General features: G+C 40.4%; 1 protein-coding gene across 2 annotated transcripts in view; it reads left to right on the plus strand.

The window, feature by feature from the left end:
- The first annotated feature begins 627 nt into the window (after positions 1 to 627).
- The window catches only part of CCDC68 (coiled-coil domain containing 68), a 50835-nt gene continuing 25190 nt past the window's right edge, over positions 628 to 26272 (plus strand). The window contains exons 1-7 of one of the 2 annotated variants that reach the window (XM_040478769.1): positions 628 to 791; positions 12471 to 12566; positions 15755 to 15885; positions 16991 to 17077; positions 21018 to 21158; positions 22357 to 22482; positions 24194 to 24322. In XM_040478769.1, coding sequence (XP_040334703.1) covers positions 15769 to 15885; positions 16991 to 17077; positions 21018 to 21158; positions 22357 to 22482; positions 24194 to 24322 — 600 coding nt within the window. In that variant the 5' untranslated portion in view covers positions 628 to 791; positions 12471 to 12566; positions 15755 to 15768. Of the gene's footprint in view, positions 792 to 4344; positions 5196 to 12470; positions 12567 to 15754; positions 15886 to 16990; positions 17078 to 21017; positions 21159 to 22356; positions 22483 to 24193; positions 24323 to 26272 lie in introns of those variants that run through there. The other variant, XM_040478768.1, reaches the window with a different exon arrangement.

Here is a 26272-nt window from a genome sequence, read left to right on the forward strand (position 1 = left end):
CACAATATAGCTTAGCAGAATCCTTTAAAACCGTCAAGAAAAACAAGACGCAGAAACTGTTAACACACCAAGACAAGACGCGAAATGCGGGGTGCAATCCTGGATGGGGGATCCTGAAACAGAGAGGAGGAAACCTTGCAAAATCTGTGTAAGATGGAGTTCAGTTCATAGCAACAGGCCGATGTTAATTTCATAGTTTTGACAAATGTACCCTGCACCCGTGTAACATACACACACGTGGGGTGTGAATATCAAGGGGGCACGGGCTGAGCGGTTTAGGGAAGTCTGTCCTAGCTCTGCAACTTTTTCTTAAATCTAAAATTACTCCACAATCAAAAGTTTTATGATAAACCACGAAGACAAAAGTTTACGAAGTGAGAGTGCAAACAGAACCTCCCTCAAAAGCAGTAGCGATACCCCCTTCACATCACTCTACGGAGAGGCGTGCAGGGTTCGGGACCTGGGGCGGCCGTGGTGGGGGGGGGGGGGCTGCGGGGAGCGCACACCCGGGTGCGCAGAGCAGGGCCGGTGCCCCGGGGCGCGGCGGGAGCCCAGGCTCCTCCCCGGAGTCTCCCCGGCGCCGAACTCTGCCCCGGACGCGCCCTGCGGGGCGGAGCCCAATCTAGACGCCGAGGAGCCACCGACGCCCCACGGAGCCGACCCAGGCCGGGGGCGGGAGAGCAGCACCGGGACCCCGCACTGGCTCAGCGCGCTCCCTGGGAGGCGAGCCCCGGCGGTCGGCGATCTCGCCCCTGTGGCGCGCGCCAGGCCACTCCCCACCCCCCTCCCAGGTGAGTGGGCGCCCAGGGCCCTCGGAGCAGCTCAGTGCACCCCGGGCATACACCGGTCTTGGTGAGGAGGATATTCCTTTCTGTAAACCTCTCTGTGTCCTGGTTCTGATTCCTTGGCTGAGAAGTTTCTGCTCTGGAAGAGAAAGAGTGCCTTCCCCCACCTCCACCCCCCCTCCCCGGAGAAAGAACGACCCTCCTTAGCCCGGTGCACACAGGTTATTTATTTAGGTCAGTGTTTTAGGTTAGACCTCCTTTGCCAGGAGGTCTCCACGACTGGGAGGACCGGAAGACTTGCTGTCGCCTCGGAACGCCCGCATGGTTGCTTTGACAGGTCACCTGGGCCCACAACGTTTAAGAGCACAGATGAATGAATAAAGGTGGTTGTCTTACCCTTCGTTCATTCGTGCTGGCTTCTGTAGCCGCCGGTGTAGCAAAAAGAGAACTGCCCACCGGTTGACAGTTTGCTACCCTCGTGGGATGGTGGAGCTGGAAGTTGCAGAGCGCTGGGTAGTTGTGCAAAGGAGCAGTATTATCTTACTGAAGAATAGCGCAGCGTAGTGCGAAAGTAGTTTTTGGATTGGGTGAAGACATGGCTGTAAGCTTTTCAGCCTTCTTCAGAAGGGGGGGGGGGAATAGACATATGTAAGATCAGAAGAAGCGTTTAGCCCCAAACGTGACTGAGCTGTGTCTGATTACCCTTACACTATCCTTGTTATTTTAGGAATCAAAACTCTCTTGACTTTCTTGGTATCCATAGACCAAATGAAGCATCAAAGGGAATTCTTCTGCATTTGCAATAGGGAAAAGATAATCTGTCCTTTTGATTTTGCCTAATGCTATTAAATCTTCAGTTCTGCAGAAGCCTGGTTTTTCAGAAATATGATCTGAGCCAGAGTCTCAGGTACCCTGGCAAACACAATTGGTGCTGTTGTTTCCTTTCCTGGCCTGTCTCCCTCTCCCTCTCTCACAGCCCCACCCCTCCCCAACACTGAGAGTTTGAGGGTGAAGGTGCCTGACACAGAGGAATTTGTGCCTAAGGCTGGGAATACCCTGGTGGCTGCTCAGCTACTTAGAGACAGAATGAAAACAGCTTACAGGTCCCGAGACGGGCAAATTTCATAAGGTTCCTGTCTTTGTGATTTGCTAAGTAAGTTTGGTAGATAAACTTGCACTAACTAAAAAGAGACTTTTGAAATAAATACCGACACTATTTCAGTTATATCATTCACCTTTATGATTTGGTGAATTAATAATAACAGTCATGTTGTTTGTTAGCTGATTGATTTACAATGTGCTGGACAGCGAGCTTGAGTTGCCATCCAAATCCTGACTAACGCTGAAAAATTAGGTGTATATTTATTTGTTTGGAATAATGACTGAAAATGGAAGGAGCGGAAGGTTTTGAAGGGAATCTAAAAGTATTTTAAAGGAGTGGTTTCAAATCTTTCGAACTGGGATATTTACAGAAAAATTATAGGCCATTTATCAATAGAAAAGTTCATAATGGCAGAATGTTATTATCAATTTAATAACATGTTCAAGTGAATTTGCGTTTTATTTTTTTTATTTTTTTTTTTATCTATTTTTTTTTATTTATTTATTTTTGGGACACAGAGAGACATAGCATGAACGGGCGAGGGGCAGAGAGAGAGGGAGACACAGAATCGGAAACAGGCTCCAGGCTCTGAGCCCGACGCGGGGCTCGAACTCACGGACCGCGAGATCGTGACCTGGCCAAAGTCGGACGCCTAACCGACTGCGCCACCCAGGCGCCCCGAATTTGCGTTTTACGAAGCAGGAAAACAGTCATCTACATGGGTTTGTAGAAAACAAAAGCAAGAGTGTGAGCACATTCAGTGTTAGACAATAATTGGTGCATATGTGGGCCCACTCACGCATTTCTTGAGCACCTGTTGAGTAGGCCACCGTGTTCGGAGTTCAAGTCAGGAGGGGGCGGTGGATACAGCTTTGTGTAAGTAAGAAATAAGTCACATTCCTGTCCTTGTGGAATTTACACAATGCTGGAGTCCTCCAGGATACCTGAAGCTCATAGATAAGAACCGTATCAATGATCATCCATCAATTTTGACAGTAACTGAAACTAGATCATCTTCAAATCACACACTCTGTACGGATTTCAATAGTCAACTCTCAAAATTGTAAAGGAACTTATATTTTTTTCAGGTCAGTGTTTTTCTCTTTTGCTTAGGTTGGGGAAGAACTTGGAAATCACGTGTTCTGGTTTTAATTTTAAGAAAAATTGAGGGGCGCCTGGGTGGCGCAGTCGGTTAAGCGTCCGACTTCAGCCAGGTCACGATCTCGCGGTCCGTGAGTTCAAGCCCCGCGTCGGGCTCTGGGCTGATGGCTCAGAGCCTGGAGCCTGTTTCCGATTCTGTGTCTCCCTCTCTCTCTGCCCCTCGCCCGTTCATGCTCTGTCTCTCTCTGTCCCAAAAATAAATAAACGTTGAAAAAAAAAAAAAAAAGAAAAATTGAGATATTAAGCCTGAAATAGCTAACTATCAATTTCATGCCAGTTAAATAAAAACCAAACTTTCACTGTGGATGCCAGTAATTTAGCATATAAATCAATGAATGAGAAACTTCAAGTTGAGAAGCTTCTATCTTATCAGATTACTTTGTCCTATAAATTAGAAAAATATGACTGCAATTATATTTTACCCCAGAGGAAAGGACTTATTTTACCCAACGTATTTTCGCTTGTTGTTGTTGTTGCTGTTTTTTTTTTTTTTTACAGCTTATTGGAGGCATACTTTACATACTGTAAAATATATCCAAGTGTGTAACCCAATGATTTTTAGTAAATTTATGGAATTGTGACCAAAGGCCAATCCATCACTGCCATCCAATTTTAGAACATTCTCATTATCCCTGAAAGACTCCACCTGCCTATTTGTTATGACTATCCTCAACCCCATTCCCAGACAACCACTGATCTATTTTCTCTCTCTTTTGATTTGACTTTCTGGACATTTCACACAAATGGGATCACAAAACGTATATAGTCTTTAGCATCTAGTTTCCTTCACGTAGAACAGTGTTTTTGAGGTTCATACATGAGGTGTAGCACGTATCAGTAGTTGGTTCCTTTTTATTGCTAACTAATATTCATTCCGTGGTGCAGCTAGCCCACATTTTGTTCACCAGCGGGTAGGTATTTCTGCATTTACCTTTAAGTGGTAAGACAGATACTGCGGTCCAGCTTCCATGGTAGCATAATGTGAAATAATTGTAGGGTCCAACCTCTTATTTATACTTATGAAAAATATATTCATGGTATGGAATACACCAATAGTTTCTGTGTTGGCCATAACTGTGATCTTTCTATGACGCTCCCACAAAAAGAGTAAATAGTCAACCCTGTGCAAGGAACAGAAAGCATGAGTCATTTGGTATTCTAGGCTGGACTCGGAAGATGTTTCACTCTTTTTTTTATTTTTTTCATGTTTATTTATTTTTTTAGAGAGAAAGACAGAGGGTGAGCAGGGGAGGGGTAGAGAGAGAGGGAGACACAGAATCCAAAGCAGGCTCCAGGCTCTAAGCTGTCAGCCCATGAACCGTGAGATTATGACCTGAGGCAAAGTCGGACATTTAACCAACTTGAGCCACGCAGGCGCCCGGAAGATGTTTCACTCTTGACATTAATATTTGCGAAGAGACTACATCTCCTTTGCTACCTGCTCTTCACAAATGATGCATTTAGAGTGGGCGAATTTTGATGATTGTTTTACTTAACAGTGATAACTGAAGTACTCTCAAAAATATGAGTGCTTCCTAATAACATATTTTAATGGCACACTTAACGTAAAGCATATCAGAAATTTCTAGCACTGCAAAAGCATTGACCTTTGGTTTCCCTCTCTTAGGAATCAGGAACCTTGAACAGCAGCTCAGTCAGAACCCCCACTCACCCTGCTTTGTGCGGACTACTACAGCAAATGCATTCTTAGGTTACACTTGACAATTTATGCTTAAAGATCCTCTTAGAAGGATTTCTCCGGTTGAGTAGAAACCCTTCTAGTCAAAGTTGGCAGATTCTGTGAAACTCAAGAGAAGACAATGTCTCTTCATGCGTGGAAGTTACTGCTGACATTACACTTTCCTGTTGGGGAAAAAAGAACATTAATATAATTTAAAGGTTGATTTTATTGATGACTTGGAATGCAAAGGATTTTATTTTTAAAATTCTAAAATTTGAAAGCAAGATAGTTTAGATTAAATAATGTAGTTTTCCAAAGCTGAATGTGCTGAATAGAACTCGTTTTTTTTTTTTTCTTCTTCTTCTTCTTTCTGCTTGAAATACCGGAACAACTTGCTGAAATCCCTTGGGTGAGAACACTGTGGTTTTGATGATCTGTGATTGGATGAATTAATCAGTCTCCACTGGTAATGTCTTTTTTTTTTTTTTTTTAACTTGGTAAGGTTCAAAAACTTCTAGAAGAAGTGCATTTTTCTAGGCTTCCACTGACAGTGTCATTCCAAATGTCTTCTAAGAGTCATATACCATTTACAAGAACCTGTCATCGCCCTTCCCACTTTTATATGCTCTGAAATTGGTGGGGACATGCACGCGTTCTTTCTTTTTAATGTTTATTTATTTTTTTGAGAGAGAAAGAGAGAGCAATCAAGCAGGGGAGGGGCAGAGAGAGAATCCCAAGCAGGCTCCACACTGTCAGCGCAGAGCCTGACGTGGGGCTCAATACTACAAACTGTGAGATCATGACCTGAGCCAAAATCAAGAGTTGGACGCTTAACCAACTGAGCCACCCAGTTGCCCTAGTAGTTCATTCTTCCCTATTGATGACTGAGATTCAACCTGTGGATGAATATTTAAATTTTTCCCAGTGTTTGGCAAATGGAAACATTTGTGCTTTATGGAACATAGAGCTTCATTTACCTTGGGTAGATACCTAGAAGTGGGATTGCTGGGTTGTACAGTGTGTGCATAGCTTTATAAGAAACAGCCTAAGGGCTCTCCAACATGGCTGCCCCTTTTGCATACCTGTCAGCAACAGGAGTTCCAGGTGTTCTACATCCTCATTCAAACCTGGTATTTTCTGTCTTGCCCCCTCAGTAGATAATTTTTTCAATGAAGGAAATTATGTTGAAGCGAAACTATTCCAAGATGAGTTTCAGAAGCTAAAGACATGCAGTAGATTCCTGAGCCCTCCACTCTTCAAATATTTTATAAAGCCACAACAGAAATTTTCCAAAAGGGCACCTTCCTTGTAAATTTACCCATGACTCAGATATATATCATTAATGTGTGCTGCTTTTCATTTTCTCTTCACTGATAAGTCGTAAGTGGCTTCTGAGTTGTTAACTGAGGTCAGAGCAGAAAGAATAGTTGACTGATTGGGGGTGGGTGGTGGAGGGTGGATAGTGAGGGGACAGCTGAGCTTAGACATTGACACTTCCAAGTGATGTCCTGTAATCAAATGTCCTCAATAAGCTGTGGTCCGAACCCACTGTTTTTTACACCATGAAGCCATACTGCTTCGGTTCGTGGAATAAATCTACTGAGACAGAAACATCTGCTCATGTTTCAAAAGGACACACTGGGGAGCTCACAGCAGGAGTAAATTGACTGTTACTTAGTGACCTGACTACTATACTAACTTGGGCCTAAGAAATTAGACTTAGAAACCCATTCAGAATTCAGCAGAAAGCAAGGTAGTAAGTTGGAAAGAGCCAGGAGACTTATGGCTTGCGATCCACGACCATCATTAACTAGCTGTCTTTGCTTTATCTTGCTCAGCCTCATTTCCTCATCTGTAAAATGGGAATAATGACACCAACCTCTCAGGGTGTTTATGAGGATTATTAAAGGCAGCAAACTCTAGCTTGAATATAGTAGGCACTCAGCAGGCTCTGGTCTCTGTTCCCTAGTCCTCCCCAAATTGGAATGGATTCATGTGATTTGTACCTTTTGTAGTTCAGCTGCTATACTGGGCACTAGGTGAAATCTTCAGCTGTTTTCAAAATTTCAAATTATGCCAATGAACTATGAAGATAGATTATTTCATTACAAAGATACCTGGATTTAAGGTCACTTCACCTGGGCTCAAGTGGAGAGGTCAGTTTATGACCCTGAAAAAATTTATATCACTTTTCTGTGACTTGGTTGCATTATACCTATGTATATGGGTGGATTTAAATATAGCCACAGATATACAGATAATAGATATAGCACAGTATATTGTAATGATCAATTTTGACAATATAGGGAAAATGATTTTTAATAAATGGCACAGTGTTTGTCAATTGCAATTATTTGTATATTGTATTTGTGCCAATGTTTTGATCCTTTTAAAAAATGAAATAGCTTTTATTTCATATCTAAGAGCTTTCTATAGCATGGGTCATGATGTAGATATATGTTTGTATACATATGAGTGTCACAAATGAATAAAATTAATTCTGCTTAAAAAATCTTAGATTATTACTTGAAAACAGTGTTATTATTACTTGAGCTCAGTGCTAACATGTATGGCTTTTGAAATACTGTTTGTTATGTTCAGGTAAACTGCACAGTCACCTGAGATTTAGCCAGCTGACACTGGATGTCACCATTGTGCTATGTAATGTAGTTGCAGAACAGGTGTGCTGTTTAATATTCAGCACACGGTCAGTCTCTCCAAGGGCTTGGAGATATGTTAGCTTTTTTCCCTCACATAACCTAATTACCCGTGTTCACTTTTATTGCAAGTTACTTTTTCAGTTTCTAATATCTAAGCTCCAAACAATAGTGACCAAGAATGATGAAACAATATTCAGTATTGTTAGCTCAGAACCGAGAAACTGACAACTCAGAAACTGTGCTGAAACCAGTCGGGGCTCCTGGTTGCAAACCAGTCAGTTAAGCGAATTGATTCTAGATAACTTAAGTTGAAAAGGAGCTTACTGGTTTGGAAATGGAAGAATCCAGTGTGCTGGTACTTGATCAAAGATCAGTCTGTCACGAGAGTAAGATGGAGTCCTGGCATCGCCACTGGTCCCTAGACACCACCACTGGTGTTGCTGCCATCTGGACACAAAGCCCCGCTCTATGCCAGTCTCCTTCCCTTCCCAGGAGAATTATGGGGCTTTCACTGCCTCCAGCTTCAGCATGCCAAGGGCCAATCCCTGAGTGCTGTTTCCAGATGGGAGCACTCAAGTGGCTCACTTTCTCCAGGCCCAGGAAGTGAGGAAGAACAAGTGAGGGACCTTTCCTGCAAAGACTCATACAGGTGTGATTCCACATAATCTGCGGAGGAGATTCAAGGGCTGGACAGTCAAAACACGCATGTAACCACCATGGTGCCTTTCGGGTAACGCCCATAGAAGTGAGTTGAGAATACTGCTGTGCAGTCAGCTGGATTTTATTGTCCCTTCTGTGCACGGACCTGGAGTCAGTTGCATATGCCTTGTGGCACACTTTCTCCCGCACTTTGCTACACCCTGCCTTTCCTTCAACCTTGAGAGAGCCATACCAGCCAGGAGTAGACCTGTTTGAAGTAGCTAAGGAGACACCTCCTCTAGTCAACTGGAAGTCTTAACAAGTTTCAGTATTAAAAAAAAAAAAAATCCCTGCTACATTGAAAGAAAAGAAAAAGAAGTGGCAGGCTACATTGCATACCTTGTTGTTCCAAGAACATTATTCCGAGCAACTTCCAGCCTTTCTCTTGCTCCCCACTTTGCCTGGCATCCTCTTCTCCCAGGTGGCCACACAAATTCAGTCTTTTTAGTCAAGTCTTTTGCTTGAATGCCACCTCTTCAGATGGGCCTTCCCTCACCACTGACCCAAAACAGCACCTCCTTTTATTTTGTTGCCCTTCGCTACTTTTCTCCATCACTCTTGTCACCCACCTCTCGCTACATTCCCTGTGTATTCACTGGTTTGTTCCATATCTGTCTCCTCTCCGTACTGAAAGTCCCGTGAAGGCAGGGTGTCTGGTGCACTTCTGTGGCCACAGCACCCGACACAGCTGTATTCTAATCAATATTTAATATATGAATGAATCGATCAAAGGTTACATAGAGGAAGAAAATACCTTTGTTAGCATCTCAAAATATAAACAGTTCCTGTATTCATTTCCTGGGACTGCTCTGACAGAGTACCACAAGCTAAGTGGCTTAAACGTAGTAATTTCTTGTCTCACTGTTGTGGAAGCTGGAAGTCCAAGGTCAAGGTGTTGGTCGGGGTAGGGTCTTCCGAGGCTGTGAGGAAGAGTCTGTTCCATGTTTTTCCTCCAGCTTCTGGTGGTTTGCTTGCCATTTTAGGTATTCTTTGAGGTAGAAGCATCACCTTGTTCTCTATCTTCAAATTTATGTGACATTCTCCTGTGTACCCCTGTGTCCAAATTTTTATAAAAACACCAGTCATGATGGATGAAGGGCCCAGCCTACTCCAGTGTGACTTCGTTTAACTAATTACATCGGTAATAATCCTATTTCCTAATAAGGTTACATTCTCAGATACTGGGGGTCAAGACTTCAACATAGGAATGGGGAGGGAGCAAAATTCAGCTCCATAACAGGGCCTTTGATGTGTTTATTGTATAATGGATAAGCCATTCTTATGTCATTAAATAGAGAAGTAGGTTTAGTTACATTATCCTGGGCACCCATGGATGTGTTGGTTGATCACACAGATTACAATTAATGCTTATGAATTGCTTTATACATTGTAAACTATTCATTATATGTTAGCTTAATCAGGTGATGAATTATTGATGTGTTATTGAGAAAGAACCAATACCGTGGATTTGCCAGTCTTAAAATCCCAGAAACAGATTTTCCTTTATAGCCCGCTCAGTCTGCAGACTGTTTGAAATATTACCTGGTTCTTCTTCTCTACTACTCAGATTGCTTATCAGCAGTCATTGTGGATAATGGATACATATTTTATTTACTCATTGGACAAACACATACAAATCATTTATTATGTGCTAGGTGCTGTTTTAAGTGCTTGGAAAATGTTAACTCACAACCTCATATTGTTTATTATTTCTGTCATTATTCATTATTAATTTTATCTGAATTTTACTGCTAAGGAACCCGAGGCGCAAAGAAGTTAAGAAACTTGCCCAAGGTCACACAGCTGCTGAGTGCTGAGTTGTAGAATGTTCTTTCTTCACAGAAAGCCTCGTAGAACAATTCAGTGTGCGACAGAACAAAGCAGAACTGCTTTGGTTCACGTGGAGGTGGCAAAGCCCTGTCTACTTAGCACCATTCTTTCCTCCTGGGAGCCCTGCTCGAAAAGCCCTGATCTAGAAACTAACACCTTTTGGCACGATGCCACTTGGAAGCTCTCTTCAATCCACTCTAGCATAAAACAAATAAAATTCTTCTCTCACTTTCATTAACTGATTGTGTTTTATTTTGAAAATTTTATCTGCCTAATCTACTCCTGGCAGAAATCAAAGGCTAAGATGGATTTTCCCCAGGATGGTAATGCCATATGGCAATTTGGACTTTGCTGGATTAAGCTCCCCTTGGACTTCTTTATACAAATCAAGGGCGCAAAAATTTCCTGAATCAAAGAGAGAACATTTGAATAGCGTTGGATGTAAACTTTGCAACCAGATAAGCATGAACTGACCCCTCTGTTACAGGCTGCACGTCTTCTGTGGTTATTAATAATACAAAATAATAGGAGTGACCATATTAACCATTACTGTCCATTAGTGCCTTGTGCAACCAACAAATTGAAAAAAAAAAAAAAAACCCTCAGGGACACCTGGATGGCTCAGTCATTAAGCCACCGACTTCAGTTCAGGTCATGATCTTGCAGTTCAGGAGTTCCAGACCTGCGTCAGGCCTCTGTACTGACAGCTCAGAGCCTGGAGCCTGCTTCAGGTTCTGTGGCTCCCTCTCTCTCTGCCCCTCCCCTGCTCACACTCTGTCTCTCTCTCTCTCTCAAAAATAAATAAAACATTTTAAAAAAATGCTCAGAGGGGTGCCTGGGTGGCTCACTTGGTTAAGCAACTGACTCTTGATCTCTGCTCAGGTGATGATCTCATAGTTTGTGAGTTTGAGCCCCGTGTCAGGCTCTGTGCTGCTTGGAATTCTCTCTCCCTCTCTTTCTGCCCCTACTCCACTCGTGCTCTCACTCTCTCAAAATAAATAAATAAACTTTTAAAAAATTACAAAGGTAGGTGTTTTACCTCTATTTTACAGATACAGGTAAGTCGAGGCTAAAATTTTATGTAACATATTTAAGATAGCCCAACCAGTGAGTGGAGGAGATACGATAATTTGAGAAATATCAATGATTAAGGAGCATAATTCCTTGATATTAAGAATAAAAGGCATGAGGGGCGCCTGGGTGGCTCAGTCTGTTGAGCGTCCGACTTCAGCTCAGGTCAGGATCTCGCGGTCTGTGAGTTCGAGCCCCGCGTCGGGCTCTGGGCTGATGGCTCAGAGCCTGGAGCCTGCTTCTGATTCTGTGTCTCCCTCTCTCTCTGCCTCTCCCCCGTTCATGCTCTGTCTTTCTCTGTCTCAAGAGTAAATAAAACGTTAAAAAAAAATTTAAAAAAAAAGGAATAAAAGGCATGAAAGAGAGTGTATTTAGGATATATAACATGAGGCCCAATGTGATTTTCAAATTATGAAAGACTGTGAGAATCCATCAGAACCCTTTCTGAAGAGTGGTTAATTCCTGTTCTGAAATGCCCCTTATCATTTGTTAATGTACACAGTGTGTAATGCTCTAAAAAGAAAAAAAGAATGCAAATCAATCAAATGGGACCATAGATCCAGGGGGACTGAACTGGAGAACAAAACAGAACTCAGACCCAACTGATTATTCTGCTTGCCTATATTTTCCCACAGATTGTGCTACACCCTAACCCAGGGGGCAGCAAACTTTTGCTGTAAAGGACCAGATCGTAAATATTTGAGACGTTGCTTGCCACATATTTTCCCTGTCAGAACCACTCGACTCCACTGTCGTAGGGAGAAAGCAAAAGCACAGACAATATGTAAATGAATGGCTGTGGTTATCGTAAACCTTCATTTGTGGACACGAAATCCTCACTTGATATAGTTTTCATGTGTCACAAAATGTTCTTGTTTTGATTTTTGGGGTGTGTGTGTGTGTGTGTGTGTGTGTGTGTGTGTATGTGTGTGTGTGTGTGTGTATGTGTGTGTGTTGGACCATTAAAAGCTGTAAGAACCATTGTTAGTTCCTAGGCTTTGCAAGTAGGTGGGAAGCCAGACTGGGCTCACGTGGTTTGCTGACCGTGCCCTTCTAGTTTATAGACACACTATTTATTGTCTCTGTAGATGTTGCTTTTATTTCAAGTTTCATTTAAATGCTCTTTTGGGACCAAGAACTTCATCCCAGAAGAGATGTCAGAGGACTAAGTACCAGAGGCACCTCCACTCACAGACTGCAGACAAGACTTGCTGAATTGCAGCTGCCAAATCAACTTCAGGCAAAACAAATAGAAGCCATTGTGGCTAAGAGGATTTATGATAAAATGGAAAATTCTTGGCATACTCTGTCAATTTCATTGAAGGTTAAAGGATAAACACAGGACTTTGAGTTATCCCAGAAGCTATCTGGTTTTAAAATGATGCTAGCAAAAAATATGAAAATTCTTCGTGTGCTTTAACAGCACAGGTCATTGATAAATTTTAAATATTTTTGTTTGTTTGTTTGTTTTTTCTCACTAGGGAAGCCAGGCTTAATGTGATGGAAACACTCTTGAACTTGGTGTCCAGAAGACAAAGTCTTGAGTTACAGCTCTGTTAGTTTTACTGTGACCTTGGGTAAGTTACCACCTATGGGAGTCTTGGCTTCCTTATCAGCAAGATGATATGAATAATCCTACCTCACAGGGCATTTCGTTTTACTTATTTTATTTTTTTTGTTCTTTGCTATTTATCATGAAAATTTCAAACAGAAATAGACAGAGGAGTGTGCCCTTGCCTGCTTCAACAACTCCCTGCATTTTGCCAAACTTCTTTCATCTTTACCCCACCAGATTTTTTTTCTCTACTAGAGCATTTTACAGCAATTGCAAATGTAACATTATTTTACCTGCAAATATTTCAGTCTCTATGACTAACAGAAAAGATCTTTCAAAAGATCTATCATAAGTCTAATATCATACCTAGCAAAACTAGTGATTCTTTAACATCATCTATTATCCAGTCAGTGTTAAAATCCCCCCAGTCGTCTCAAAAATGACTTTATGTAACTGGTTTATTTGAATCAAGAGCCAAAGAAGATCCAGATATTGCATTTGGTCACATGTTTCTTAAGAGCCTTAATTTATGGCAATTTTCCTTCTCTTCTCCCCCATCTTCCTTTATGTAATTAATTTGTGGAAGGAACTAGTTATTTTCCTGTAAAATTTCACATAATTGGGATTTGGCCGATCGCAACCTTCACCCTTGTAGAGTCATTGAACATTTTCCTCTTATTCAGATACTCACTGTCCTTAGATATAGAGGCTTGATCAGATTCAAGTTCACTTTTTTTTTAATTTTTTTAACGTTTATTTATTTTTGAGACAGAGAGAGACAGAGCATGAATGGGGGAGGGGCAGAGAGAGAGGGAGACACAGAATCGGAAGCAGGCTCCAGGCTCTGAGCCATCAGCCCAGAGCCCGACGCGGGGCTCGAACTCACGGACCGCGAGATCCTGACCTGAGCTGGTCGGACGCTCAACCGACTGAGCCACCCAGGCGCCCCAAGTTCACTTTTTTTTTTAAGCATACTTTGTGGGTGATGCTTTCTACTTATGATTGTACCACATCTAGAGGACAAAGTACCTGGTTGTCTCTTTCTATTTATGTTAAGATTGATTAGTGTGGTTCCCCAGGTTAATGCATTCTTCATCAACCTCTCACCTAATGATTTTAGGACTGGTTGATAGCTATTGTTTAGATCCATTACCTCCTAAGAGATTGCAAAATGTAGTCTTCCAATTCCATCAGTCCATTTGGATTTATTAGTAGAAATTCTTTTTTTTAAGTTTTTATTTATTTATTTTGAGAGAGAGGGAGAGAGAGAGAATCCCAAGCAGGCCCCACACCAGTAGCTCGGAGCCCAACACAGGGCTCGAACCCATGAACCGTGAGATCATGACCTGAGCCAAAACCAAGAGTCAGACGCTTAACCGACTGAGCCACACAGGGGCCCTTCAAAATTTTTTATATGTTCCAATCTTTTATTCATTCCTCTGTCAGCTTGATTTTTGTGTCTTATTTGAGTAGTATTTGATCACTTTCTGCCTTCTGGTATAGCAAGATATCTCGAAATCACTTTGTATGTTTCTTGTCCAAAGTTTAACCATTCAAGAAGCTGTGGTTTCTTTTTGTAGAAAATGGTACTGGGAACACAGTCTGGGCACCGGGAGTATTAATTGCTTGTATTTCTAAATTTTGGAGTGTCCAAACCTGGAATATACGTTTTTAAAGGAAGATAAATCATTATTTTATACACATAATTTCAGTTTGGATTGTAAGTTTTTTACAGAACATTTTTAGTTATAATTGTAGGGTTTTTTTCTCTTATGCTCAAAATCTTGGTTCCTAATGATGTTAAGACAATGGCTTTGTGGCTTTATTCTACATTATACATCTATGTGTACATGCACATATACTAGTTTCAAAATTGCAACTCCAATATGTCCACTAACAATATTATTAGTGAGTGTAGTTTAAGATTGTTTTGCAATTTTCTTTTTTTGAGATTGAGAAAGGAGGGGAGGGTCAAAGAGAGAGAGAGAGAGAGAGAGAGAGAGAGAGAGAAAGAGAATCCCAAGCAGGCTCCACACTGCCAGAACAGAGCCCAATGCAGGGCTTGAACTCATGAACCATGAGATCATGACCTGAGCTGAAACCAAGAGTCAGATGCTTAACTGACTGAGCCACCCAGGCACCCCAATTGTTTTGCAATTCTTTCTATTCTTAGGGCATAGCTCACCTGGGATAAATAGTCCCTGGGTTTGTTTTAAAGTCACTTCAAATAATTCATGTGGATATGTCACCAACCTGATATACGGATATATTCATTTGTTTTATTTCTTATCTTGAAAGATTTCATCTTCTTTTTAATTTAGTTTTATTTTATAATTAGGTAGAATAATTACATTGTTCAATGTCAAAACTTAAATCACAGGTTTTCCCTTTCTATCCACCTCTCCCTTCTTTTAGAAATTATGATGCTATGTATCCTTTATATTTCCTTTTCTGAACCATGCTTTTTTATTGAATAATGCATCCTGGGGAAGACTCCATTGCAGTAGCTAGTTTATTCAACTGGTCCTCTTTTCGTGGGTATTTGGGCTTTTCCCAATAATTTTCTATTATAAATAGTTCTCCCATAGATGACCTTTATAGCTATTGAGAGATAAAGTATAATGTATATTGTATATAAGTGATATATACATAAATATATTTGTATATAAGTGACATATGTATGTATGTATATACACATATATCACTTATATACATATGTGTATATAGATGTATATATCATTAATATAGATACATGTGTATATATGTAAATATCACTTACATATATTTATACATGTACATATCACTTATATATGTGATATATACATATGATTTTGTTATAATATATGATTTTAGTTCTACAGTAATTTATTAAGCACTTACAATGTGCTAGAATATAAAGATGAATAAGATGTGGTCCCTACTCATGAGGTCGTACAGTCCAATATGATGTAGAATTAAAAAAAAAAAAACTTTACATTTTTCCTTCTCAGATAATTTGATTTTTACGCTTCTAATCAGTGAATGCTTCAGCTGGTATTGTTTTTATATTAATTCCTAGATTTATGGATATATACAGATATCAATAATTTATAATATTTTGTACTATATTTCATGACAGTGCTAATATAGAACTTCTTTTAGTTTATGAACCATATTATATCATTATCACCAAAGAAGTTAGTTTTGTCTAACTGATTTATGTTTTCCTAGAGCCAGAATTCACAATGACAACAGTAACCGTAACCACAGAGGTTCCCCCAAGGGGTAAAATAGAAGATAATTCTGCCTTGTATGAGTCCACATCAGCTCAGATTATTGAAGAGACTGAATATGTGAAAAAGGTATGCAGGTGCTGGAAATCATATCAGCATATGATTTTTTTAAATGAAACCTAATTTGGATTGGTGGGCTTTGTTTCTCCCTCCATAGAACAGGTGAGGACACATTTGGCAAAGGACAATCTTGATAGTTGAAATTTCAACACGTTTGGTAAACTTCTCTTGAGGATATGAACCTCTGCTCCCACATGTGGAGTAAAATTGAATAATGGGCCAAAAGGGTTCAGAATAGCTGTCAGCACTTAATTTGCCCCACACTATGCACCTCTGCATTTCCTACTGTTTTATATCATTTCTCAAATGTTTCATGAGTGCTGATACTATGTTCCCAAGTAGATGTTTATGTGTCTTGCTGAGCCTCTGTCTCTCCCGACCTGGTTCCTTTTCACAGCTCAGGGTTGTTGTCCCCAATGACTACATGTTGGCATGTTACTTCATTAAAAATGTGACATCTTATGAGAATCCAATGATAATGACTGACAAAACTATATATTTTTTATGAACTGTTTCTTAGAACAGATGGAAAAATTTGGAAAGAGACAGTTTGTAACTTATTCAGATCAATTAATTCATCTTTGAGTGTCTTGCAATTCCATAGGTCAATAAGACATGGAACTTATATTTCATGCATAAATTTGTATGATCTTCTCTTAGTAATTATTCTGTAATAATTACTAAATAGTAATTATTCTCTAGTAATTACTAGCTAGTAATTACTACAAAATAATTACTAAGCTGTAATTATTTTGTAGTGATTACTAAATAGTAATTGTTTTATAGTAATTACTAAACAGTAAATTAGTACTAAATTACTACATAGGAAAAATAGAACTAAATAGTATTAAATACTAATTACTATATAGTAATTATTTTATAGTATAATATTCAATTAGGCTATATTTTAGGTTTGACTGAGAAAGAATTATAAAGACCAAATGCTAATTTTCTGCAATCTAAACAATATTAGCCTAAATGCAAGTCAGGTTGGTGGTAGTTATTTTTGTCTTACTTTCTAGATAAATCAGGTATACTGTAGCTGGTATAAAGAAAAAAGTGTTTGGCATTAAATGCCTTTGAAAAAAAAATAGAATATTTTTTTTTCTCCTAGATCCGAACTACTTTGGAAAAGATCCGAAATCAAATTTTTAAAGACGAAGTAGGACGTAACAGCACAAATCACAGACTAGAAACAAAGGTAATGAATTTACTCACATGTACCACTTTATTCCTTCCGTAAATAAACATAAAACAGTATAAACTTAATTTAAATAACTTTTTAAGATAATTATTAAATTATTCTTTCAAGCTTTGAATGTTGAGCATTAAATATTTTGTCGGTATCTGAAGATGTTAATAGGCATTTGTATGAAATATTTAACCACAGATGTTATTAGTAGCCTCAGATTGCAATGATTGGACCTTTCTTGAATATTCTAAATGGGGCTTACTTGTCTAAAGTATATGAGGAGATGTCAGCCCAGTCAGGATATATGGCAGCAACATTTCCAAAAACACTGATAGAGGTACAAGCTTTTAGGTTCACCTCAGTCACATCAGTGGACACAGAGTTGAAGCTATTAGGCCATTTGGTCGAGTGATTAGACAATTGATAAGCTTAAATGCACCCTCTCTCTTGTGGCTGGCTTTATATGCCTAACATTAAGCAATCTATATTAGCCTTGTTTGGGTTATGCCAGGTTAGAGCTCATCTGAGCCAAGTGCACCTTGTCAATGTCAGTGTTGCTCACTATGTAGTATGGCCACAGAGAAAGCAGAACATAGGATATGAGGCATAAACATAGTTCCCTTCATCATTCTGCACCTCCCAAAGTAATACAACCAGCCCCAAATGTTTTCTTAAAGTAAGTCCTCAGAACTGGAAAAAAAGGTTAATGTTTGTGAATGATGGGACAGATAAAAAATTCCATTTTGGTTATATTGAGTTGTTTATTAGACCTCTAAGCAGAGGTTTCTATTGGGTGCTGAGTATCTGATTCTGGGTTTCAAGGTAGAGGTCTGGGCTAGAAGGTCTAGGCCATAGGGCAGAGACTTTGGGAATAAGGATGGCATTTAAAGTTCTGACATTGGAGGAGATCACCAAGTATGTGAGTGTAGATAGGAATAACAGAAAATTTGACCACTGAGTTCCAAGATACCCAACACTTAAGAAGGAGAAGAAGAAGGAGAAGCATCACATCAGGCTGGGAAAAGAAGCTAATGAATTAGAAGAAAAAACGGGAGAGGGTGGAGGCACTGAAGACAAGTGAAAAAAAGGTTTCAGAAAGTGGGGAGGGGCCACTATGTCAAATGGTGCCTATGAGCTAAGTAAATTTAGGCCTGAACCTTGACCATTGGATATAACAATGGGGAGGTTGTTGGTGACCTTGATAGGAGTAGTTTCTTAAGAATGGACATGGGGGCGCCTGGGTGGCGCAGTCGGTTAAGCGTCCGACTTCAGCCAGGTCACGATCTCACGGTCTGTGAGTTCGAGCCCCGCGTCGGGCTCTGGGCTGATGGCTCAGAGCCTGGAGCCTGTTTCCGATTCTGTGTCTCCCTCTCTCTCTGCCCCTCCCCCATTCATGCTCTGTCTCTGTCCCAAAAATAAATAAACGTTGAAAAAAAAAATTTAAAAAGAATGGACATGAATTGTGTTGCCAATGTGTCTGCCCTGGTCATCTCAAATCTCAGATGGCCAGCAGACAAGTACCAGCATCTAAGTAGCTGCTGCTCTGCCGCCCCCCCACCCCCCGCCCCTTGCAATATCTGAACAGTGTCCCTGTAGGAATTTAGCCATAATGATCTAGGGCTGTGTTGCTCTCAAGGTGGGGGCTGTAGTCCCAGCAGCAGCAGCAGTAACAGGAAGCTCCTTAGAAATTTTTTTAAATGTTTATTTAGTTTATGGGGCGCCTGGGTGGCGCAGTCGGTTAAGCGTCCGACTTCAGCCAGGTCACGATCTCGCAGTCCATGAGTTCGAGCCCCGCGTCAGGCTCTGGGCTGATGGCTCGGAGCCTGGAGCCTGTTTCCGATTCTGTGTCTTCCTCTCTCTCTGCCCCTCCCCCGTTCATGCTCTGTCTCTCTCTGTCCCAAAAATAAATAAACGTTGAAAAAAAAATGTTTATTTAGTTTTGAGAGAGAGAAAAAGGGGGGGAGGAGGCAGAAAGAGAGGGAGACACAGAATCTGAAGCAGGCTCCAGACTCTGAGCTATCAGCACAGAGCCTGACGCGGGGCTCGAACTCACGAACCATGAGATCATGACCTGAGCTTGGAACCTTAAGGGATTGAGCCACTCAGGTGCCCCTGGTGAGCTCCTTAGAAAGGCAGTATCTGGAGCTCCACCCCAGATCTCTTGAATTAGAATCTGCATTTTAACCAGATCTCTCACCAGGTGATTCATATGCACATTAAAGTTTCAGATGCACTGATCCATGACCTTTGTAGGAATCTACTGCTGCCCACAATCTACCTTCTACCAGAGTCTTCCCAGCAAGTATTTTTTAACAAAGTAAAAACCAAAATAACTCCTACTCTATATAGAGAGAGTAAGAGTATAGAGTAGGGTCTGGAATAGAAAAAAAACCATGACAGAATTATGGGGACCATATTTCCGTTTTGTATCTTCGTGTGTGTGTGTTTTAAAACACTATATTCTTTTTGTTGTTGTTGTTTATTTATTTATTTAGAGAGAGACAGAGATAGCATGAGTGGTGGGGTCAGGGGGAACAGAAAGAGAGGGAGACTGAGAATCCCAAGCAGGCTCCTCACTGTCAGCAGAGAGCCTGATGTGGGGCTTGAACTCATGAAACCATGGGATCATGACCTGAGCAGAACCCAAGAGTCACCCGACTGAGTCACTCAACCGACTGAGCCACCCAGGTACCCACCCCCTTCTTTTTTGTTTTTTTATTTCTGTTAATGTAGCCCATATTTTGTATTGGAAAGAATATTGGCTTTGTTAAACAAGCTTGGATTCTCATTCTGGCTCCGGTATTTATTTTAGGTATAACCTTGGACCTCTTAGTGAAACTCTCATCTGGACATAGTGGACGTAGTGCCTTGTAGCGTTTTAAGCATTCAGACAAAGGGGTATTTACAAAACATCTAAAAGATTACCTGGCACATGATAGATGCTTACTAAAATAGAAGTTATTATTCTTTAATTATATAATTGTAGGCTATGGAGAATTGTATAATTCCTTAGTGCATCTTGAAATAATTTGGAACAGCAGAAAGCATAGGATAGATACTCAAGAAGCTGTATCATGGGCTCTCCCACTTACTTACTATGTAAACTTAGGCTCAGTACCTCATTTTTCATATCTGCAACATTGATGTAATTGAGTTAGATGGTTTCATATTCCCTTTCCACTTCCACATGTCTTGATTCCAAATGAGATTTATTTTATGTTCTAAGTGTATTTTCAGTAGGCTAGAGTTTACTTGGAGTCACACAGGCAGTAACATTCAGTTCCGACATCTCTGGAAATGTACTATGTGGTGATTGCAGTAGGCATCATTGAACATTGAATATTATGTATTGTAACTCTTAAGTCTGATTGTGTTAGTTTGTAATACAATATAAGCAAAATGCATTTATGTCTACGACTTAGATTAAAAAAGAAAAAAAAGACAACTGGCCTTGTAGATACCATTTAGCTCTTAAAAAATGACTTAATGGTATATTTAAAACAGTAGGAATGGGGTGCCTGGGTGTCTCAGTCAGTTGTCTGGCTCTTGATCTCACGGTTTGTGAGTTCAAGCCCCACATCAGGCTCTGCACTGACAGTGCAGGCTTGGGATTCTGCCCCTCCTTGCCTCTATCTGTCTGTCTGTCCGTCTCTCTCAAAATAAATAAATAAACTTTCAAAAATGAATTTAAAACTGTAGGAACTACAAAAGGTATAAAAGATGTACGTCTACCTCCTTTTAATCTAAGAATCTAATCAAATTTGAGCAAATATAGAGGCCAGCCACTTCAATTAGAATTCTTCATTGGTATTCGAAAGTCAAAGGATTTATTTTGTGCCAACCTGGATCTTTTTTTGGCGTATGGAATAGTGAGCGACAATTGTTGCTGTCAAAGTTTGTAGAGGAAAGAAATAGTGAGGTTTCTGATTTTCATGTTTATTCATTTCAGCGCTGCCCAAACATTCACAGCGGCTCTGGTTCTGAAATGGATCCCTCGTATTGCAGTTTGCATCTGCTCGTGGAAAGGATGAAAGGAAAAGACCTGAAGCTCTTAGAAATGAACAAAGAGAATGAAGTCTTGAAAATCAAGGTATGGTTGCTGGGAGAAATTTCTAAATTTTTGTAGTGTTAGGCCTTTGAGACAGTAGGTTTCATGGATGTGTGAGAGCAGACAGACATCCTTATGTATCCGTAGATCCAGAAGTATGCTCAGCTAATGTAGAGAAACACTTTTCCATTTCATAAATCCCACGGGTTTATTTTGGAGACTGTTTTTACTATTGAAAATCAGATCTCACAAAAATCCAACGGGTATCAATTCCAGCCGTGCAAGATGAGTCCATTCTAGAGACCTGCTGTACAATACTGTACTTGTAGTTAATATGGTGTCGTACCCTTAAATAGGTCTCATGTGAAGTGTTCATACGAAATAAATTTTTAAAGGCTTTCATGTTTAATAAATATTAATTAGAGCACTCAGAGTCAAAGGTCTCTCTATTTTACTTGATTAATCCATTGTTGAATGCTTTATTTATTTATTTATTTATTTGCTTGTTTGTTTGTTTTGGTTTATTATGTATGCAGCCCTTGCAATGACGGTAAATCTTTGTGGCCATCCCTGCTTATTTCTTTAAGTTAAATCCTTGAGAGATGCATGACACTTTAGCTTTATTACCCTTCATACTTCCTTCTTGTCCCACTGCTATTTTAGGAAAATGCATATTTTAGTACTGTTGTGGGCATCGATGATAAAACGCCTGTAAATAAGTGTATAAGCTGATAAGGCACCGTGGAACTCTTGGAAGGGTGCAGTCTCTAACTGCGGGACATGGGCTGTGGAGCTTTGCTTTGGCCTGGCCAGTGCAAATCCTTCTGCATGACAGTTTCCCTAAATAGGCTGCTTCTCATTTTACATTTTCCTCTTACCAGATAATAGCGTCTTTACTCCTATCCATTGTCTAGGAGGGTGCAAATGGTAAAGTTACAACCTTTTTTTTAAAGTTTATTTAGAGAGAGAGAGAGAGAGAGCATGTGTGAGCACGGGAGGGGCAGAGAGAGAGGAGAGAGAGAATCCAAGCAGGCTTCATGCTCAGTGTGGAGCCCAACTCAGGGCTCGATCTCATGACCCTGAGATCATGACCTGAACCGAAACCAAAAGTCGGATGCTTAGCCGACTGAGTCACCCAGGCGCCCCCAGCCTTTCTGTTTTTAATTGCCTGCCAAACTGTTCTGCCTTTAACCCTTTTTATTGTAAATGTCAAAACATACACCGTGACCTCTTTTCCTAGCTGGAAGCTTCCAGAGAAGCAGGAGCGGCGGCTCTGAGAAACGTGGCACAGAGGTTATTTGAAATCTACCACACACAGTCGGAAGAAGTTAGAAAGAAACATGAGGATGATAAACACTTCCTCAAGGTACTGAGTTAGCAGCTGGTTCACTGGAGAATTAACACCCCAGTGTGTGTGTGTGTGTGTGTGTGTGTGTGTGTGTGTGTTCATGCCTCTCTTTTTGGGGGGTTAGACATGAAGTAAGCAATGGCCTCATGACTTTGGCAAGCCTTGGGCAGGATGCCCATCTTCTGTGCTGGTCTCCCCGCACCCCTGCTTAGCCTGGTACCTACATGTTGTTGAGCTGTTATGTTGCCACCCTTGCCCAGAGCCTTCTGGAACACAGGTGGGAGGAGGCTGTGCCACCCTGCCTGGAAATCAGGGCTGTGCCAGGTGACACTGGCCAGTGACTCCTCTCGTGGTTCTGCTTTTGACTAACTAGATGACCTAGAAAGAGTCATTCTCCCTCTCTGCAGTTGGGTTTCCTTGTCTCCACAATGAACGAGTTGGGCTAGATCAATGGTTTCAAAATGGTTTTGACCCTAGAATACATTCTTCAAATTAAAAAAACAAACAAAAAATGTATGTATGTGTACATTTATATTTTAAAATACATATTTCATATTTTTTAAAGAATTTTAATGTTTATTTTGACAGAGAGAGAGAGCACATGTGAGTGGGGAGGGACAGAGAGAGGATCTCAAGCAGGTTCCACACTGTCAGCATAGATCCCGATGTGGGGCTTGAACTAACAAAACATGAGATCATGACCTCAACCGAAGTTGGACGCTTAACCAACTGAGCCACCCAGGCACCACTACATATTTCATATTTTAATATAGAGCTTATATAAATTAAAATATTTTAAAAGCATACATATGTATATGTGTATATATGTGTGTATATATATCATAGACCCCCCCCACACACACATGCATACTTTTATATTTGTTTGTTTTTAAATCTGAAGTATATATTCTAGGACCAATGAACCTTTATGTGAAGAATGTATTCTAGGGCTGGAAAAGGAACAAACAGTGACTGTGTGTGTGTGTGTGTGTGTGTGTGTGTGTGCATGTCTGTAGGAGTCAACTGAGACACTGGCAAGTGAGCCAGATGAAACCTTCACATCTATGATCTCTAACATAACCCCTGCTGTCAGCCTGGGGAATAACCCCCAACACAGTGGGGAATCACTGTTCTGCTTTTATGACACTTTCTGATTAAAAATAAAACATTTTTTACTTGAACATACATGATTTTTTTAAGTTTACTTATTTATTTTGAGAGAGAGCACGGGCAGGAGACAGGCAGAGAGGGGGAAGAGAGAGAGAATTCCAAGCAGGCTCTGCATTGCCCGACACAGAGCCCGACACAGGGCTCGAACCCACGAACTGGGAGATCATGACCTTAGCCAAAAAACCAAGAGTTGGACGCTCAACTGACTGAGCCACCCAGATGCCCCTGTAAGATTTATTTTTGTTGTAGATAAGTTTCATTGAGGAAAAGTCAAAAATTTCACTTTTCTTACATTAGTATCTCTCTTTCTTGTACCAGTTCTGGTAGCATGCTTTATGGTAACAAATGTAAACATTCTAGTATATTATTAAGTCTACATTGGTTTAGTGTTGTTGTAGCCCATCAGGTTTATTTGGAAGGAAAACACTAAATTCAAAACAGTAATTGGAATCACGTGTGAATTATTAAATTTTGGGGGCTACTCAAAATTATACAGGGAGATAATATCTGTGTAAATTTAATAAAAACAATCATTTGACAGTTGTTTTTCTGACCAAAGGTTAACAAACTTGAAAAGGAACAACAACTGAAACAACATGTTGGAAATCTGAATCAAGTTGCTGAAAAGCTTGAAGAAAAACATAATCAAATCACAGAGTTGGAGAACCTTGTACAGAGGATGGAAAAGGTAAGCCCATGGAGAATTAAAGGGATTCTTCCTGACAGGGCTGGGGAGAGAATGTAAGAAAATAACACCAAAATAAGTAAAGTAAGACATTAGGTGAAAGTATGCTTTGCCACTACTGAGATTTTAGAAAGTACCCAATAATGTTGGTTTTTCCCCTTACACACTTAATATGGTCTGTACTGTCATGGATTGACCTCTACAGATACTGCTCATATCACTGTTAATTTCTCTTTTGAGTGTATGTATGGCTTAGACAGGGGAAGCAGGCAAGGCTGTGAATGGAAGCAATGGAAATGATCGTAAAGTCCGCCTATGCCTAGTAATAATACAGTGGATTGCTATAGTCTAATTCTATGTATTAGACTCAGTGAAGTATCCATTTTTTGGCCATCTGAGTTCACTTTAGGATTGTAAAATTCTATGGCTGTATTAGGACAGATAGAATTCACATTAAGAAAAGACATTCTGGGGTTCCTGACTGGCTCAGCCAGTTAAGCATCTGACTTCCACTAAGGTTGTGATCTCGAGGGTTCGGTTCGTGAGTTCTAGCTCCACATCTTGGTCTCTGCTGTTAAGGCAGAGCCCACTTCAGATCCTCTGTCTCCCTCTCTGCTGTCTCTCTCCCATGCTCCCTCTCTCTCAAAAGAAAAGAAAAGACATTCTGCAGAGATTGGAACTTCCTAAAGACAACTTAGGGAAGAGTAGTGACAGAACAAAAATTATTAAAAATTTTATGTAGTATGCCTGTGAGTGGCTGGCACTCTAAATATATACAAAAGGTGAGCACATAAACTTAATTATGCATTCCTTAGAATTTAGAACACAAAGCAAGGAATACTGGGTTTTTAGTAGCAAAACAAACCAATAGAAAATTGTGCTCTCTGAAACTGAATTTGGGGTAGATAAGAATATAGGTTTTGGGGGCACGTGGATGGCTCAGTTGGTAGGGCATGCAACTCTTGATCTCGAGGTTGTAAGTTCGAGCCCCACACTGGGTGTAGAGATTACTTAAAAATAAAATCTCGGGGCGCCTGGGTGGCGCAGTCGGTTAAGCGTCCGACTTCAGCCAGGTCAGGATCTCGCGGTCCGTGAGTTCGAGCCCCGCGTCGGGCTCTGGGCTGATGGCTCAGAGCCTGGAGCCTGTTTCCGATTCTGTGTCTCCCTCTCTCTCTGCCCCTCGCCCGTTCATGCTCTGTCTCTCTCTCTCCAAAAAAAAAAAAAACGTTAAAAAAAAAATTAAAAAAAAAAAAAAAAAAAAAAAAAAAAAATCCAAAAAAAAAAAAAAAAAGAATATAGACTCTGACTTCTGGTAAATATTGCCCAATGAAGTTTTATATTTATTATAATGATTCCCTGGTTTGCCTCTTCTCTTCTCAGCCTTGTTCTGTTTTATGTCTGCTTGAGTTGATGTCACTTTTGAAATGTCACTTCAAAAGAATCACATTTCAATATTCAGGTGTCTGGCCAAAGGAAATTTGATTAATTTTTCTACGTATTTCCCAAGAATTTAATTTATAACACTGAGTTTGGTTGAACTTGTGAGTTCCTGTGAGGCAATCACAAAAAATTGAATAAATCCAAATTTAACTGAATCTGGTAATACTAATACGTAGCTCATCTGTGTTGTGGGGTGGGTTACGGAATGTTTTACTGTAGCCAGATACATTGGGCTAGAATGTCCTCAAGCAGCTGGTTTGCAGGCAGTGTGACAGTTTATAGTTATGATATTTTGAACAAACTAACATTTGGATGAATACTTTATAGCATTAGAATATTTATCCTGTAATAAATAGCTCAGCAAACTAATCACAAAGAATGTTTGCACTTAGGAAAGGAAGACAATTCTGGAATGCAAATAGAGCTGATTAACCAGCTTTCATTTAAATTTGGACTTGTGATCACCTCATACCCAGTAACACTGGGTCCGGTGTAGTGGCCAGCTGTCAGTCT

The sequence above is a fragment of the Herpailurus yagouaroundi genome, unplaced genomic scaffold (assembly GCF_014898765.1).
Source record: "Herpailurus yagouaroundi ecotype Mexico unplaced genomic scaffold, PumYag 142, whole genome shotgun sequence".
NCBI classification, from domain to species: Eukaryota; Metazoa; Chordata; class Mammalia; order Carnivora; family Felidae; genus Herpailurus; species Herpailurus yagouaroundi.